The following is a 17,378-nucleotide window of genomic DNA, read 5'->3' as shown; positions in this document are numbered from 1 at the left end:
GATGCCAGTACTAGCAGTACTACTACTACTAATAATAACGATAAGTAACACATATCCAGCACTGTAAATGATTTACGTGCTCTTTTATCCCTCCAACAGGCTAGACAGTTACTCTCACTAATATCTAATTTTACAGATGAGGGAACTGAAGCAAAGAAAGCTTATGTAACTCCACACATTTCAAATGACATTTCCAGCATTTGAAATCAGGCAGCCTAACTCTAGAGCCTGGACTTAAATTGTTATCAGGTAGTCTTCCTCACTGCCACTTCTCTTCTACCCCCCAATCTTGATTGATGCCAACAAAGCCAACCATTTTATTTATTTATTTTTGGCTGCGCCCACAGCACATGAAAGTCCCCAGGCCAGGGATCAAACCCCTGCCACAGCAACGATCTGAACCACTGCAGTGACAACACCAGATTCTTAACATACTGTACCACTGGGGCACTCCAGAGCCAAACATTTTAATAAGGGCAAAAAGTCTCTTTTATTAGTAAAAATTTCACTTCCATTATAATATTCTTAAACTATTTCCCAAGGAATTTCTTAAGCTTCTAAAAGATCCATTTACCATCTCATGTTGGAACCTTCCAGGACTCTTTTTTTTTTTTTTTTTGCAGTTTACTGTGGCCAACTCATTTCCCTGCAACTCTACACACAGCAGTGCAAACCCACTATAGCAGGGCCATTTGGAGAGGTGAAAGGGACCCGAGCCATGAATTAGGGGTGGTCAGATCAGGCAGTGGGGTCTGTCTTAGCAAGTCTTCGAATGGGATGGTCAAATTCCAGGCATTTTTATCTCTTTTCAGTGAAGCTTGCATTATTTTTGCTTCATTCGTACACACCACTCAGATCGCAAAACCACTAGGCTCATTCCTTTTCAATTAGCAATTATTGAACTCCAATTGACTCCATTCAGAAAGGATGTATTCCAGGAGTCTGGATCTGGATTCCCATCCTCAGTTTTTTAGCTCTTGTGTCTTACCTCCCTGTGAAAGGAGCATCGACCTCACTTGCATGGAAAAGTATCACTGCTTTGAAGATGCTGCTCCTTTTCAGGCACTGGGAGAAAGAAATTCTTCCTGTACAGTACTCACAAAACCACTAAACCCACAGCCGCAGGGTGGCCCCAGGACTTACCTTTCCTGTTGAGTGTGTGTGCTTGAGGCCCTGTGGTTTTTGGTCAAGGAGACCACAGTCCAGTCATCCCGGGCACACATTCCGTCTTCACCTCATTGCTGAAAGGCCCGTCTTGGAGAGTGGGGGCTGAAACTCTAGAACTTCCACTTGCCTTTTTACTGTCATTGTTTAGAGGGCTTGAGAGGACTGTATGTATTAAGAACTGCAAGAGGGGTTTACACAGAGATACACGTGCCCAGGGCTGACTTGGAAGGACCGAACTGAAATATTAACCATCCCAGATGCTAAGAAATTAAACCCGTGGTAGAAAATTCCCAAATGAAAGGACCGAGATCAACTTGCCAGATACTGCTGACCCAACGCTCATGTAGGAAGAGCAGCGGGAAGAGATGGAGGAGGAAAATAACACATGAGGCCGGAGTCTGTAGCATAGCTCATTTTATTGTTTAAACAGTTTTTGCATAGGAAATATATCTGCTTCCAGTAATTGACTGCAGTATGAGCAGCTGCTAGCAGTATAGGCTGGATATAACAGTAACAATCACATTAAGTCAAGCTTGATTTACACCAGTTTAAAACTTGTGGCAATTGAGTTCATTTGCAACCCACAAAAAGTACCCAAAGAACATTATCCTCCAACCGGGCACAATAAAACCTTCGCTAACATTCTGGCCCCGTCTGGGGCTGATCCCAGAGGTCTGAACGCCAGAAATTCAGTAACTGTCATATAATACATCCTACTGCTAAAGGTTTGTTAACACAGAGACTGTGCATGTGCCTCCTTTTGGAAAAATTTAATTAAAGTACAAGGTTCTGTATTTATGGCCCACGAGGACAAAAATGCCAAAAGTTTTAAAATGGATCAACCCTGGTGTGTAGCTAGCAAGCAATAACTGACTACTCGTCACCTACAGTTGTACTAAATGTATCTAAAGAAACACACAGTCCTACAAAAGTTGTTCTCAGAGAAATATCATTGAGGTGGGGGCATCTCTTCCCAGGATGCTAAAAGTTCTATATGATATAAGCACAAATTAACAGCTTGATGAAGACATAATCTAATGCAGCTTTGAGAAGCCTATGCCTGGGATGGAGTTACCCCTCACATTCTACAATGTTGTAGAGATTTTTTTTTTTCCAAGAAAATGTCATTTGAAACATATTTACAACTGAACTCAACAGAGACTGTGAAATTGAACAGGCACTGCTCATTTGTTTGAGTTTTTTGGTAAACATTTTGCTGGTTTTTTTTTTTTTGTTTTATTTTGTTTTGTTTCTTTCTCGTTTTGCATCAACTTTTTTTCAGTCCATGCAACTTCAATGCCCTCGATGAAGAATGCATAATAAGCCATACTTCTCAAAAAAAAAAAAAAAGACTTCCTTCTGCATAAAGAGATATATTTGCCACATCAGTCCCTGTAGCACAGTTTTCCATACCATTCTGTCAAAAATACAGTAATACAAGACCGGCTTTAGTGTCACCAGCTCACACTGCCTTCCACATATGCAGGCCACCTTTTGTTACTGGTACTGTATCATGCAATGAAAGTTATCAGAGGCTGGGGCTGGCGTGCTGGTAGGCTAGTGGCACTGAAGCGTTTTCACAATCTCAACATACATTTGAATTGCAACACACAGTTATTTCTAAAGAGTCTTAACTAGTGAACCCTTTTATTATTTAAAAAAAAAAAAAAACTACTTACAACCATTGAAGAAAGGATTGCAACAACAACAAAAAAAAAATGTAAAAATTGACCGTCTCCAACTTGTCCCCTTTTACTATATGAACAATGTCACCAACAGATCTGTGGCACGGACGCAGTACAAAGAGTTGTCATGGCAATGAGTTTGGCTGATGCAAAGGTCATTGTGCAGGGTCAAAGGGCAAAAATCAGTGGTCCATGTAACCCCCCAACTGCAGTGCTCCACCCCACCCACACAATTTTTAAGGAATTAGAAAAAACAGGGGAACTACCAGAAAGTGCAAAATATGAAGAAGGCAGCTTTCAGCACCTTCAGCATGGAGTAGAACATTCAATTTTGAGCTTTTACTATTGAACTTGAATAGCCTGCACATTTAAAAAAAAAAAAAAAGTTTTCTATAGAAACCCAATTTTTTAAGTCCAGGAAGCATGCAGCTGGTTAATGTTAACAAAAGACCTTGACAGGAACATGTAAACTATACTGAATGTCATGCTTGGGGCCTATCTGCCAGCAATATTGTAGAGTTGTTTCATTAAAAATGAATACTGTACACTGAATATGGGATAACTTTCTGCAGCCTTCATCGTTTCACACAGTACATAGTTTGAATCTAGGTAAAGAACACGTGTCTTGGTGTCAAACCGCTGAAGATGTCCCTGTGCAATCTCTTTTGTTGAGTCCTTATGAAGCTACAAGTCACCAATCCAAGATTCTGCTCCCTGAGGACACGTTATGTGAGACATAGCACTGTTTTCGTTTTCTGCCTATCCTGAATGCTCTGTGAAACAACCTTAAATACCATCACGGAACAATCACAAAAACTTTTGCTAAAGGCCGTTATATACTAATAAAAAGACAGTGGTGCTTCCGACATTCTGAAATGCTCTGAAAACCAACTTTTCCAATACTAAATACAACAAAATAACCTTCATAAAATATAACTTTTCTCCATTTACACTTTTTTAAAGGATTAGTATCCTATGCTTTTCAAGCACAGGAATCTGTGAAATAACTCCTAACATGGACAGATTTTTTTTTAATACATAACTTAAGAGACTGGAGAGTTTTAACTCAAGTCCAGTCTCCAAACAAGGAATATTCTTGTTTACTTTAAAAATGGAAACAACATATAGTTCCATTATAATTGTTAAAAAGTTAGCTTTACAAACATGGGAATTTTAATTTAAAAAAAAAATTCTTAACAAAACTATACAGTGTACAAATTACTGTCTACAAGGTAGGCGGTTCGTTAAGAAGACCTTTCGCTCTTCTTGCTACTCGCAGCTTCACAGATTCATTCACATATTTTTTTTTAAATGGAGCTGCCCACCCGAACATTACCCCATAACTATATTGCTATAATTAAGATTTTTGCCATGTCTTTATGTACAGTCTCCTTCACTGCCTTTTTCCAATTTTCTCCTTAGACAAGCCTCCAACGCTCATGTCACTCCAGAGGAAACACTTCAGAGGCACTGTGAGTGGTGGGCTACAAAGCAACGCAAGGAAAGCTGAACAGTGCCGAGAGCCTGGGGCTGGAGATGCCACGCCCAGCTGGTGCCCTTGGGTGACCTTCACCATCCTATAGCTCTGCAGTTCTGGGGAGGGGAGGGGCGTGCAAGACCTGCCAGAGTGGGGCCCTCAGTCACAAGATACTTCCTGGTAAAAGGAGGAGGCCGAAATGGATTTGAGATTTCTATATATATATAAATTTATATAGTAAATTTTTAAGAGTTTTATCTCAAAAGGAAAGGAGACCAAAACAATGATTTAAAAAAAAAAAAATTAACACTCGAATTAGGCTTCTGTATTCAAGAGGCAGGCAGGAATACCCACAGTGTGTAACTTACTTAGCAAGAGCTGCTCATTTACTGGCAAAAAAAAAAAAAGAAAAGAAAGAAAGAAAAAAGAAAAAAAAAAAAAAGAGAGAGAGAGAGGGTGAGTCTGCTCTTAAAAAATACTGCGTGTCCTGTGAGGTTGATTTGCTCACCTAATAGGTGGCAGAGACAGGAAGAGCTTGGCTGGGAGGATCTGTTTTCTACCAGGACAAGTCATCACAGAAATGACTAGACTTAGTTTTGAACCTGTGCTACTAGGACCCTGCTGGGCTATTCAGCATTTGGGCTGTCCAACTGAATGGGCTAATCAAATACAATTCTCAGACCATTGAGCATTGTTCTAAAGTATTCATTATTAAATGATATGCTGTGAGAACAATGGACAGCTGATTTTATTAGGCCATGGCCTGGGGGACTGGGGTCAGGGGAACCTCAAGACAGCCCACCATGTGTCACTAATTCTAAAAGATTTTCCTTCTAGTAATGCGTTCTCTCAAAGGGAGTGGGGAGTAGTGGGGGAGAGGAAAGTAGAACCAGGCTCCATTCACCCTCCAGCCACCGGAGGAAATCAAATCAAATATATATTTGAGGTACCCTTAAAAAAAAAAATCCCATCAGCATCTAATGGGCTTAATTCAGCCACAGGAAAATTAATTTCTTAAAATTCTCTATTTCCCTTCTGCTCTGGTTCTCAGTTTAAGAGGGCAGGTAAAATGAAAATGTAACAAGATTTATTTTATTTTTGTTCCTTAAAAATTGAACTTTGATTTTAATCTGTATGTCCAAATGCATTTAATAATAGCAACCCTCTGTTCAATCTTCTGGATATTAAAAAAAATTTTTTTCCCCAAGCACACTGCCATCCATTTGAAGAAGTGAGTCACAGGTAAATCACAGACTCTCATGAATGAAATGAAGAAATGGGGAAGAGAAGTGGTGGAGAAAAGACCTCCCCCTCTAGCAGGATGGCCAATCTTAGAGGAGAAAGACCCTCGGCTGTTAAACCCAAAGCTGAAATATCCACTAGGTGTACTTTCCAATGACTATCTTTGCCAAACATGAGACAGTCTCACTCTTCACTGTGGATCCGGAACTTTCAAGAAAAACCACCACTACCACCACCACCAAAAAAAATCTTTAAAAAGGTAAGAAAAATTTGTTTTAAGCCAAGTCTGCCTCCAGGAGAATTGGTTGTGTTCGCTTGTTCTTCCTATGTGTTTGGTGTTATGAAAACCAGAAATGAGTTCAGCTTGCACCCCAGGTGGGAAGTTTGAGAAGGGGAAACCTGTGTAAGTTGAAGTTTGTCACAGTAGGCAGAACAGTCGCTTTGCAGCCCAGGCCCATCTCAGGGTGCACTGCTTCACAGCTACACTGTAAAGTGTTAAAAAATCCTCCCACCCACCCCAGAATATATATATATGTATATTAAAAAAAATCCCCTGTCCATCTCTCAGTACACAAAAGGACCTCATCACACTGCAAAAATAGCAGTACCCACTTTGGTCAATTAAAACAAACAAACAAAAAAAAAGCATACATTATTTTTTTTAAATCTGTGTACTTACCTATAATAACCAATACAGCTAAAAGCACTACCTACATAGGCAAAACTTGGTATTGCATAATTCGTATAAATTTGAAACCCCTCCCCCCCAAATATTAATTGGAAGATGAAAAACATGAAAGGTTAATAGAAAAAACACCAAAATACTGAAAATATTGCTGGTCGATTACAATTTTTAAGCGGCAACTATACACAGCCATGATATGCTTTATAAATGTGAGATAAAGGTATAACTGTCTAAAAAATCCATGATGTCACACATTTTTCTTCGTCTGGAGTACAAAATATTTTGTCATAAAAATGGTAAAGATCTAAAATGATAATAAATGCAGCAAAACAAGTGTAGTGATGTCACTTTTTTGTGGTTTTTTGTTGTTTTTTTTTGTTTTTTGTTTTTTAGATTTCAAGGCAAGGCACGTCATGTGGACATTATATCTTCGTGCAAATTAGGATTACTGGAAAGAGTATTTTTAATTAAAATTTTAAGAGACATAGAGGCAAAATGTGTCTGCCCATGCACACTACAGATCTGTCAATACAAGAAATTTGTTGAACAAGGCTAATGTCTGAAAGCACCATGCAAGTATTCAGCACCCTGATTACATTGTTTTCTCAAGAGTGCATTTTTTATATCCTACACCCTGGCGTTCCCAGTTTGTAAACTGTAAGCTTCACCCTTGTGACATGGATTTGCCTGCCTCTTTGTCTCTAGAATGCAGATTTTATAGAACCTTTTGTACACCCTATGGGTTCTTGATGCAACCAGTAATTTTAAATAAATAAATTCTACCTCCAAGGAGGCTGCAGCTAAATCAACATAAGTGCTGTGTTTTCATTCATTTTTTTTTTTTTCCTCAAGCACATGATTTGTCTTGATTTAATGCCTTTTAAATGCCCTCAAAAACTGAGGGGAAAATAAATTCGTTCAAAATTATTTTAAATTCTTTTTAATCCCCTCAATTTAGAGTCCAAGGGCTGAAGGACTTATAATCATGATTCCCCTTTAGATATAAATTTATAAATTGCACTTGCCTCTGTTAAGTGTTTCTTTTGTGGGGAAAATATTATATTAATTTTTACTGTTGCATGCAGAGATAACACTTCACCTACATAGAGGCATTTCTTCCATAGAGCCTTTGTGTTCAAACTGTTTTTTTTTTTTTTTTTTCTTTTTTCTTTTTTTCTTTTTTTTTCTTTTTTTCTCTTTTTTTTTTTTAAGATTTCAAACTGGGTTACACACTGGAAAAGGCTGGGTTAAGGGCCAAAATTGAATAAATCTGTACTGATAACTAAAGGCTACAGAGATTTCATATATATATTTTTTTTAACTTTTAGAAATCAGAGTGCTTATAAAGTGGCTGGCTCATGGCTCTGTCCCCCAGCACCTCTGATGCCGCCTCCTCGCCTTCGTTGGTGAGATAACCAGGAATAGTGATTCCATGCGTAAACAACAAGAATACTAAACCAAGAAAACTAGCTTATCATGCAAATATTAAGGCATCTAGAAAGTCAGTTAAAATATATTGTCATAGAGACAGAACATCTATTTCCCAGCGGACTTCATGTAACAAAGGCTACTTTGCAGGGGCTGCGATCTACCATCAGTGAAATATCATCGACCCTTTTTATGTCATTACAGTTTCAACCTTAAGGGAATTAGTGATTGTAAGTGCTGCGATTGCTGGTCTGTTATCTTCTTTCTTCAGTTTCTTTCCTTTCTCCCTTTTTTGTTTTTTTTGTTTTGTCCAGTCTTCCTCTTTTCCTTTTTTTTTTTTTTTAAATTTCTTAAACTATTGTTGTATCTCATTTTTCCCCTCAGTTGCTTGTTTCTGCTTGAAGGAAAGGTTCTCCAATTATGTTCAAACCGTAATTTTGGACATTTGCCGGTAGGATGGGTGTCCTATTTGATACTTGGAAAGGAACCAAGCTAGCCCAGGTACCAGGACTGTGAGCAGGAGAGGGGAAGGGACGGAAAAAAGAAAAAAAGAAAAAATACAATGTTAAAATCTGCAACGATATTAGAAATATAAATTCCATAGGCATCAAATTACTACTACAACTTTTTTCAAAATTACAGTTCAACATGAGATAAATGTGCTAAATTATAAACATTACACATATATAAACTACATGGTCTGTCTCTTTCATGGAAGGTGAGACTAGTTGTGAGGCAGAAAAAACCCAAGTAGGATTCAACCATAATTTTTTGAACTCTAATTGACTAACACCCTTCCTAAAATATTCAGTTTACTTCAATGTAAATACAGTATGATTTTTTTTGTCAGAAGAAAAAAAAAGCAAATCTACAGCAGTACCAATATACTTTGCAAGCTATTTTCTGATGTTTTACTTGTAATTTACAAACAATTCAGTGATTAATTTCAATTTTGAACCTGCCTAGTGGTTGCATAAAATTGAAAGCAGAAATGAAAGATTTTTTTTTTTTTTTTTTTTTTGCCCTCGCAATAAGAGAAAACACACTTTTCAGGAAAGCCAGCACATAGTATGTAGTTTGAAGCTGACACTAGAAGCCTGGGTGTCTCCTGTCCCTCTTCATTGGTGACATTAGCATAGCCCAGCTGCTCTGAATTTAGGAGTTCAGAGAGGTGCCTGGGAGGATTGCTGAGGGCTTAGGCACAGGAGAATCTTGCCCCTCTTCAACCAACTCTAATTTCACCTACGTTGGGTTTGGGGTTGTTTAAAAAATAAGTTCAGAAAACAGTTCTCTAATTGCACTGGCATAATTTCCTCTTATACAAGTATCTTACAGAGGAAAATAACACAAGACCTACATTTCAAAAACAACCCCACACCATACATTTTGGGCATACCTAATCAGATGGCTTGTTTGTTTCAACACTCAATTCGGAATGAAGGTCAGCTAAGTAACAGCTGCATAAATAATCATGAACCAAGAGAACATCAAACTGATGATTCCATACCCAGTTTTTGAATAGTCTGGCATAGAGACACAATTTTGGCATTTTAAATTTAATTTGGTGTCCTTTACTTTTGGATCCATGAAGTGAGATGGATACTACCACTGGAGCTATCAAGTTAGACATACTCATTTCTTGCATCTTTGAATTTCAAAAGTACAAAAACCTTAATGAAATATTAACATGAAGAAACAATTTTGCTCCACCCCCCAAAAAAGAAAAAATAGTCTTATATTTAAAAAAAAACTTGATATGTATCTTTTTTTTTTTTTTTTTTTTTTTACTGTAGTGATACCTTTAAGCAAATAAATAGGCTTATTACTAAAGTCTAGGTACATATTTCTGAGGTAATAGTTTAACTGAAAAAAATTCACAATGATCGATGATCATTTATGCTTAACAAATGATTTTGTAATTAGACTTGGAGCTCCATTATAACAAAGTCCATTTCTCTTTCTGCTCTGCATCTAACATAGAATCTAGTACTTGGGAGATGTTCAACACATTTTTGGAAAAACAAGCCAATTAATTATTCCAAATCACACCCAGCTATATATTGTTCAAATGTTGCTCAATGATCTCATAATTTCATGAGGACATTGTGATCTGGTCCCCTATAAAAAGAAAATAGGTATCTCTGAACTTGAAATGAGAGATGTTTAGCATTCACAAAAATTAACTATGTAGGAATAATCAAATCAGGGAAACAAAGAGAATTCAAGCTTAAAAGGTATGTTATTATCAGATGAAAAATCATAATTCTACAGAATAAAAATAGTTGTTATTGTAACCTTTTGCAAAAGACTTGTTTTCAGATATTTCTCTCTTCCCACACACATCTTCAACTATTTCTGCACCACTGATTGGGAAAAGTGTTACAGGAGGCACCTGAACCTTTTCCTCTCCTCTCTCCTTCCACAGCACTTTGTTCAGAGTACTTCTACAGTACTACTTCGTGTCATAATTATCTGTATCTCTGATTATCTGACAGGTAAGCTCTGTAAAGAAAATGACCTTGTCTTATCAATCTTTATAGAGTCTGGCCATAACTGATGCTAATTATTTTTTAACAAATAAACTACAAAAATGATCTCCATTATCTTTAACCTAAAATGGGAAGTATGTATGAAAAACAAAATGACTAGCTCAAATTGATAACCCTTGACCATAAAAGACAATGTCAACAATAAGCGAATCACTTTGCAAAATTGGTAAATCCCAAATTAAATGGGCTCTAGGAAGTCACTTAGAAACTGCATATTTTAGGAAAATCAAGTATATTTTAATGGTTGAAAATAGACATGACTCCTTAGATTGAGAAATCTACTGACTAATGGCAGAAAAGATAAGAATTGGGGGTTTATTTTGCAATAGATTTCTTACTCAGTTCTTTAGAAGAACATACTATTATTCTTTGGATAATCTGCCATTAAAAAATAAATTGATGCTAGTGACTAACAGGACTTTTGCTGCAGAATATCTAACAAATTCAATTTAGATGTTTATTTAAACTTTTCAGACCTTCCATCCTACGTTATGACCATGCCAAAATTGCAGTGTGTGATATATTTGTCAATACTGAACCTTTGGGGGAAAAGAAATCTCAGACATTAACACTACGCAGACCCCATATATGAGTTTTTCAAGTCTCTTATTGCTGATTCGGAGGTTAAATTCAGAACCATAAAGCACAACTAGTTTTTAGAGCTTTTTGGTAGGCCCATTGGAAGAAAAAAAATGCTAAAACTATTTAAAAGATTGTAACAATGCAAAGAAAAATGTTTAATCAAACAAAATAACCTATATAATTTAATTTTTGAAAGATAAGGCCTCAAATTGCATAGATTTTCAAGAAAAATGTGACAGTGTCTTTTACAACACTCTCTACTCACCCTCTCTATAAATAAATGCCAATAATGGCCAGTATGGATAAAATAAACACACATTCATATTTATATACATATAAAAACTGGTTATATGTAAAAAGTTATATTGTTTTAGTTCATAACAGAATGAAAATTTTATGGATAAACTATGTTCATTCCAATAAACTGTGCCTCTGTCTATTAAGAGATAAGAGTATAACAGAAAGATTTCAAAATATTAAAAGTCAAATTAAGCTACTTCAGCAGTGTATCTTCAAAGGTGAATTAACTTGGTTTTCATTACATTTTCTATTGTCAAATTAGCTTTGTTTAAGTAAAACAGAAGATGAGCATGAGTGAAAATTGAAAGCACATCTTTAGAAAATATATACTGGCCACACCAGTGTAAAAAAAAAAAAAAAATGCAAGTTCTTCATGAAAAATCTGTCACACACACCCACACACCAAAATTAAAAAAAAGAAAAAGAAAAGAAAAAAGAAAGCCCAAAGGATTTTGATAGCACCTTAACCAAAAGCAGAATTCACCTCTAATCTATGTATGCTCTAAGTATGTAATGAGATATTTAATTAAAAATGAAATAAACATGTCAAATCAGAATCCTAAAAACAATGGTAGCTCTGATATCATGGATACTACTGCCATATGATTCTGATCAAATGTATGACATAGCTACCCCTAAAAGGAAAGAAACAAACAGACAAATAATTTTGACTTTGAGATACATTAATAATAGGTGATCATCCTGCTTCATTTTATATGATTAGATCACCTTGGAAGCATTGTGTTTCTTCTAGGCATCATTCTTCAAGAGAAACAAACTCAAAGACATTTCTTTGGTGAAGAACCCCACCAAATCATGTCAGGTGAAAAACAGCTAAAGGGAGACAGGGAACACGTGACAGTGGAATTGGAAAGAAATGCAATGTGGTTTGGGTTGACCAAATTAGCATAAAGGGAGACACTTCTAGAAGATATGCTCAGGACCTAACAGGAATAAGGTACTACCTTGGGCGTTTTAACATATGCTCCAGCACTTAATTTTCTCAGTGAACTCTTGAAATTGCCATCATTCTTCATTTCACAGATGATAAAGTTGTGGCTTAAACTTATCTAAAGTTACCTACCTAGATCTCTGATACAAATCAGTTCTGATACTCATGCCATTTAACTATTATACTGCTTCCCTTGGGAAGTTAGACAATGACTAAACATTTGAAAGAAATTTGGAACAGAGTTTTCTGAAGGCACAATGTATGTGCTTCAGGAGACAGTGAATTTCCCATGCCCCACACAGCTGGAACATAACCTAGCTAGAGTTGCAGCAGACTTGTACACAGAATATGTGGTTGGTCTGGTTGATCAAGCAACTCTGAAATCTGATATATCCACCTCCTTTGAAAACAAATCTAGTTGAAGTTCTATTAGATTGACCTTATGGTGAGGATTAAGGAGGAAGAAGATACTCACTTCTTCCTTTTAAAAATGATACACTATTTATATATTTCTTATCCGGGACAAATTGGATAAAATAGCTAGTCTTTGCATCTACAAGGAGTACAGAGACTCTGTACCTTTCAATGAAAGAAAGACAGAAAACTCCTCTGGGCAAGTCAACATTTGATGGTTGTGTTTTTTAAAATTATGCATTTTGTGACTGTCTCCTAGGCCAAAAAGAAGTGGGTCCTTAGCTTTTAACTTGGTGACTACCCAGGAACAATGGGACATATATGGAGTCCAAAGTTGAGTAAAGAACCAATGTCAAAGGCTTCACTTCAATTACTCATCTTGAAATAAAAGCTAATCGAAGAATGGCAAAATCATTTATTACTAGTCTATGTGTATCTGATAATGGTTTGGGCAACCCATTTGTCAAATGTTTCATAAAATGTCAAAGTATCCAGTGTACTAACACTTTTCAGAAGAATAATCATATCACCCATTCAGATTTTACATACTGATTTAATCATAAAACTACCACATCTGCTTTAAAGATAGTAAGTACTCTTTCAAGAAGCTTTTAAAAATGTTACGGGAAGGAAGGAATAAGAATTGTATATATTCATACATACCTCAATCATACCAATAGCCACATTACTTATAGATAGCACTAAAAATAAACAATGGCCCAGAAAGCATGGCAAATAGATAAAATAAATACCTTAATTTAAAAGAAAGCTTTGCCCTTAATTCCTTTGCACCTGTTTCAAATACCCCCAAAAAGGAAAGTTTATTATTTCCTTGGCTAAAACACTCCTAATTTTGTTGCTACAATATTGATACACAGGTATTAGTATCTCTCCCAAAATGCATAAAAAGCAATTTTCACTATTAATAGCTAAAATCTGCCAGGAAAAAACAATCGAGGGCAAGCTAATTAAGTATTAAGTCAGAAACCGTGCTGTCCTGAATGTGTGCATTTGGACTGGATGCTTATGTTAACAAGACACCAATGTCCTGACAGTGTCTTATGAAAAACTCCTCACTCAGACTAGTGAAAGGAATATATGGATAATATTTAAGTACCCTGATATTTAGGACTTATCATATAATATATTTAGGAGTTATTATATAGTATTATACATAAGGAATATACCTAGGAATTCATTTTTGTATTGGAACAAAGAAAACGGCACTTATTAAATACAAGTTGCTAGCACTTACACAGTGTGTGCTATTTGCCAGGCACTGATCTATGTGCTAGACTTATTTTAGGGTTTCAATCCTCTAATCAGTCTATGAGAAAAGTACCATTATTATCCTGGTTTTACAGATGAGGAAACTGAAGCTGAGAAGTTAAGCATCTTGCCCAACTTCTACTTCTGTTAGGTAGTAGCAGCCAGGCTTTGAACTTAGGAGTGTAGTTATAAAATCTCCTTTCTTACCTTATCTCATTCTTTTGTGAAATATACCACTTAGATCCCTAAATAGTAATTTATATTATCCCTGAATTAGATAATAGAGTCTATGAATTAAGGCCCGTATCATTTAGGTACAGTGAAATTCCTATAGAAATACAATATCTATATTTTATTTTTCCAACTCCAGATTCTTTTCAGCTGAAGGCAATATTTGTATGCACGAATAGGGCTGCATGTCAGTAGCTGGCCTATTGTGCTTTACTTCAGGGCTAGACCTGAACTGAAATATACAAAGTGCTTACATTGGTCTTGGGTTTCTTCGATTTATTTCCCCCAGTTTTAAGGATCATTATTGCCATCTGAATGATCCTATTTGCATGCAAGATGATTTCTAATGATTATTACTATTTGTAATAATCTGTATTGGAAAGCTCCCTGGCCAGCTCTTACCTGAACTGCAAAGTACTCTTGTGGGCTCTCTGGGAAACACCAAATATCATAAACTGCAGGTGGCTCATGGAATTATTCTAACTGCAAGCAATAGCACTTCATAGTAATGAAAGAGAAATGTATTTGTTTCTTAACTAAGTAGGTAAATAGCCTTCTTTATTGCTACCCCTCGGGGACCAACGATTTTGAAAATAACATACCAAATCGGTAGGCCATCAAAGCTCATTAATTTATATTCAGTTGTTTCAGATGTGTTGTGTTATCAGGGCATGCTGGATTGCATGTTAACTTTACCATGTGTGGGTACTACGTTTTGGAAGTAAAAAGATGGCAACATGCTAGTGAAGTATTTTATCTAATGAAGAGCACAGAGCAGGAACAGTCCTTCAGAATGGAGCCACTGTAGCTAAATACTAAATGTGCTTATTTATTACAACGACTGTCCTCTTAGTCAACAGCTCTTACAAAATCCTAGAAGACCCTTCAAAAGGCAATCTCTAAACTTGAAAGTACTACAAACTTAACATCCTTAAAATGTTTACTTTAGACATAAGAAAAATACACTTCCCTAATTGAAAAATTTTTAAAAACCTATGTTTGGTATCTTTCATATTTTAGAACTGAAAATGGGAGAGAATTATTATGAAGATGACTAATGGTAAATAAATTACAGTACACAGACGCATATGTATATAACAATTTATGGAGTTGTGGGAGGTTGCAGCCAATTAAAAAATACAGAATTACCCAGGCTCCAAGTGGGGATGGGATCTCCTCCCAAAGACTCACCACAGCGGAGAATCCTGTGTGGGTTTCCATCCACTGTCTCTAGTCTGTATTCCTCCCTATCCCTGGGCTCCTTTTCAGTGCTATTGTTACAAGTGCCCCCGCTCCCCTTATTAGCATATGTGAGTCTTCAACAGCAGACCAAATTCTCCACCAAAATCATGCTTCCAAAGAGTGCCTTTCACTAGAGAAAAATCACCCAAGGCATACTAAATTAAATAGAAATGTTAAGTTTGATGCAAAAGCAAACAACGATTCTTTCCCAGATGACTTTCGTTTGAAAGCAAAAAAAATCAGTGCGATTTGCACAGTTTCACCTCTAAATGAGAGAACTTATGTGTATCAGAATTCTGAAGCAGAACATCCCAAATGCTTAAGGAGCTGAACACATTTTTAGGTGATGCCTGCTACTCTGTTCACATGTGAAAAAAACAAAAAACCTTCCTTCTCATAAAACAAAAATTAACAAAGGAGAGAGTAATTGTAACTTTTTGCAATTTCTGAATATTCAAAATTTATGTTCTTCAATTTCTCGAACTTTAGTCAGGTTTTGGTGTTTTTTTACTCCCTTTTGTAATTTGTTATTATGTTTATAATCCATGTTTATTCATTCATATGCTTTGCTATCTAAGAAATAAATACGACTAAAAATTCACTATATACCTACCAACAGCACTAGCAAACAGGAGAATCCCCAAAGTAAGATATTAAAGGGTGCGCCAGCCGCTGACAGAGCTGATTTCTCAGGGGCATAAAACATATGTAAACATGGCACTTTCCATAAGACATCTTCAAATAGAGTTAGGTGTCTACTACACTTCTTTCATTGCAAAGGGTTAATCAGCCAGGTTTACATTTGGGAATTTTCTGCATCGCGCTCCTCCCTCTCCCGCAGTGCAGCCAAAAATCATCTAACAGGAAACATAAGATTAAGTTTGTCCTACCTAAGCGAACAAAGAGTGCTCTGAACAGGCCACCGGTTTACTGCAGAGCGGGAACTTTTCTAATCCTGCTGGAATCTGCAGTGCAGCTCAGAAAATATCTCAGAAAAAGTTGTTTTCTTTCCTCTAACATCTTGAATCTGGGTCTTCCCATTTTGGTCATACTGCCGACCCTGCTGCTTCTTCCATAAAGGTTAACTTAAAGCTCCAAACATAATCATGTGGAAAATGGACATTATTGATTCCTATGGTCCATTGTTCCCCTATCCTAAGTCCCTGAAGTTCAAGTTCAATCTGGAATTACATCATGTCTGGTTTCTCCTGGTTACCAGACGGCTTGAGACGTGACCACAGCTACAGAAAAAACAAACAGCCTTCTTCACGCTTCGGCTCCCCTATCGATTCAAACGTAAACTTTTTTTCTTTCTCTCAAGTATGCTTCAAGTATGGAGCATGGTTAATTTAGAGATTAAGTTCCAAATTAGATTATCTAATGGCATCTTAATGGATTGCTGACCCATTTCCTGTGGGATGGCAGCATGCAAGTCTGGCTGGAATACAATTAATTTCTTAGGAAGTGTTCTGAAGAGTTTCCTAGATAAAGAGGAAATGTTGTGTTTTGCAAATCTTTCTGTACAAACGGAGAAAGTTAGGCAAAACTGCAACAAATCCCAATGTATTTTTCAACAGCCAGATTCAGACACTTTGTGTGTGAACGCCGTTTTTAAGGAAGATAATTTTTAAGAACGATCACATTTTAATTTTTGATTTCACAACAGGTGCAAATAATTTTGATGAGACTAGAGTAGTAATTCTTTTAAATAGAATATCCAAGTACAAAGAGCAACCGTAGTTAGCGGCTCTGGTTACCAAACAATGGTCATGTGTGCAATTTTGGCTTTGGCAATTCCCCTCCTTGAACTGGATTCTTCCATTCATCCACATTATCAGCATTTCTATCAGAGTCCCAGAGCGGTGCTAGGGGCCCAGAATGGTGTGTAAAAAGTTAAACATTTTGAACACACTTTAGAGCTGACAGCTGAAAAGGAAATTCAGCACTCTGAGAATAAAGCTCCCCCCAGGAACTCCAGGAACAACCCAGCTGTTGTACTGTAGTTATGTGTCAAGATAACAAACTGAAAGCAGGAAATGCTAACCTAGTGAATTTGTGGGGATGGTCTAAGTATAATGTTGAAATACAAGTTAACTCTTAACATTGCTTAAAGCCAGGACACATACCACCCTTCTCATACAAGTGACCTATATAT

The 17,378-nt window shown here is 36.6% G+C and overlaps 1 protein-coding gene across 9 annotated transcripts in view; it reads right to left on the bottom strand.

The window, feature by feature from the left end:
- Window positions 1,565-17,378, bottom strand: part of NFIB (nuclear factor I B) — a 245,108-nt gene continuing 229,294 nt past the window's right edge. For all 9 annotated transcript variants that reach the window (XM_005660096.3, XM_021063648.1, XM_021063654.1 and 6 more), the window contains one exon: window positions 1,565-8,194. In XM_005660096.3, coding sequence (XP_005660153.1) covers window positions 8,065-8,194 — 130 coding nt within the window. In that variant the 3' untranslated portion in view covers window positions 1,565-8,064. The remainder of the gene's footprint in view (window positions 8,195-17,378) is intronic.

This window comes from Sus scrofa, chromosome 1 (assembly GCF_000003025.6).
Source record: "Sus scrofa isolate TJ Tabasco breed Duroc chromosome 1, Sscrofa11.1, whole genome shotgun sequence".
Classification (NCBI taxonomy): Eukaryota; Metazoa; Chordata; class Mammalia; order Artiodactyla; family Suidae; genus Sus; species Sus scrofa.
The sequence above is the reverse complement of the archived record's forward strand: the minus strand, read 5'-3'. Positions and strand labels throughout refer to the sequence as shown.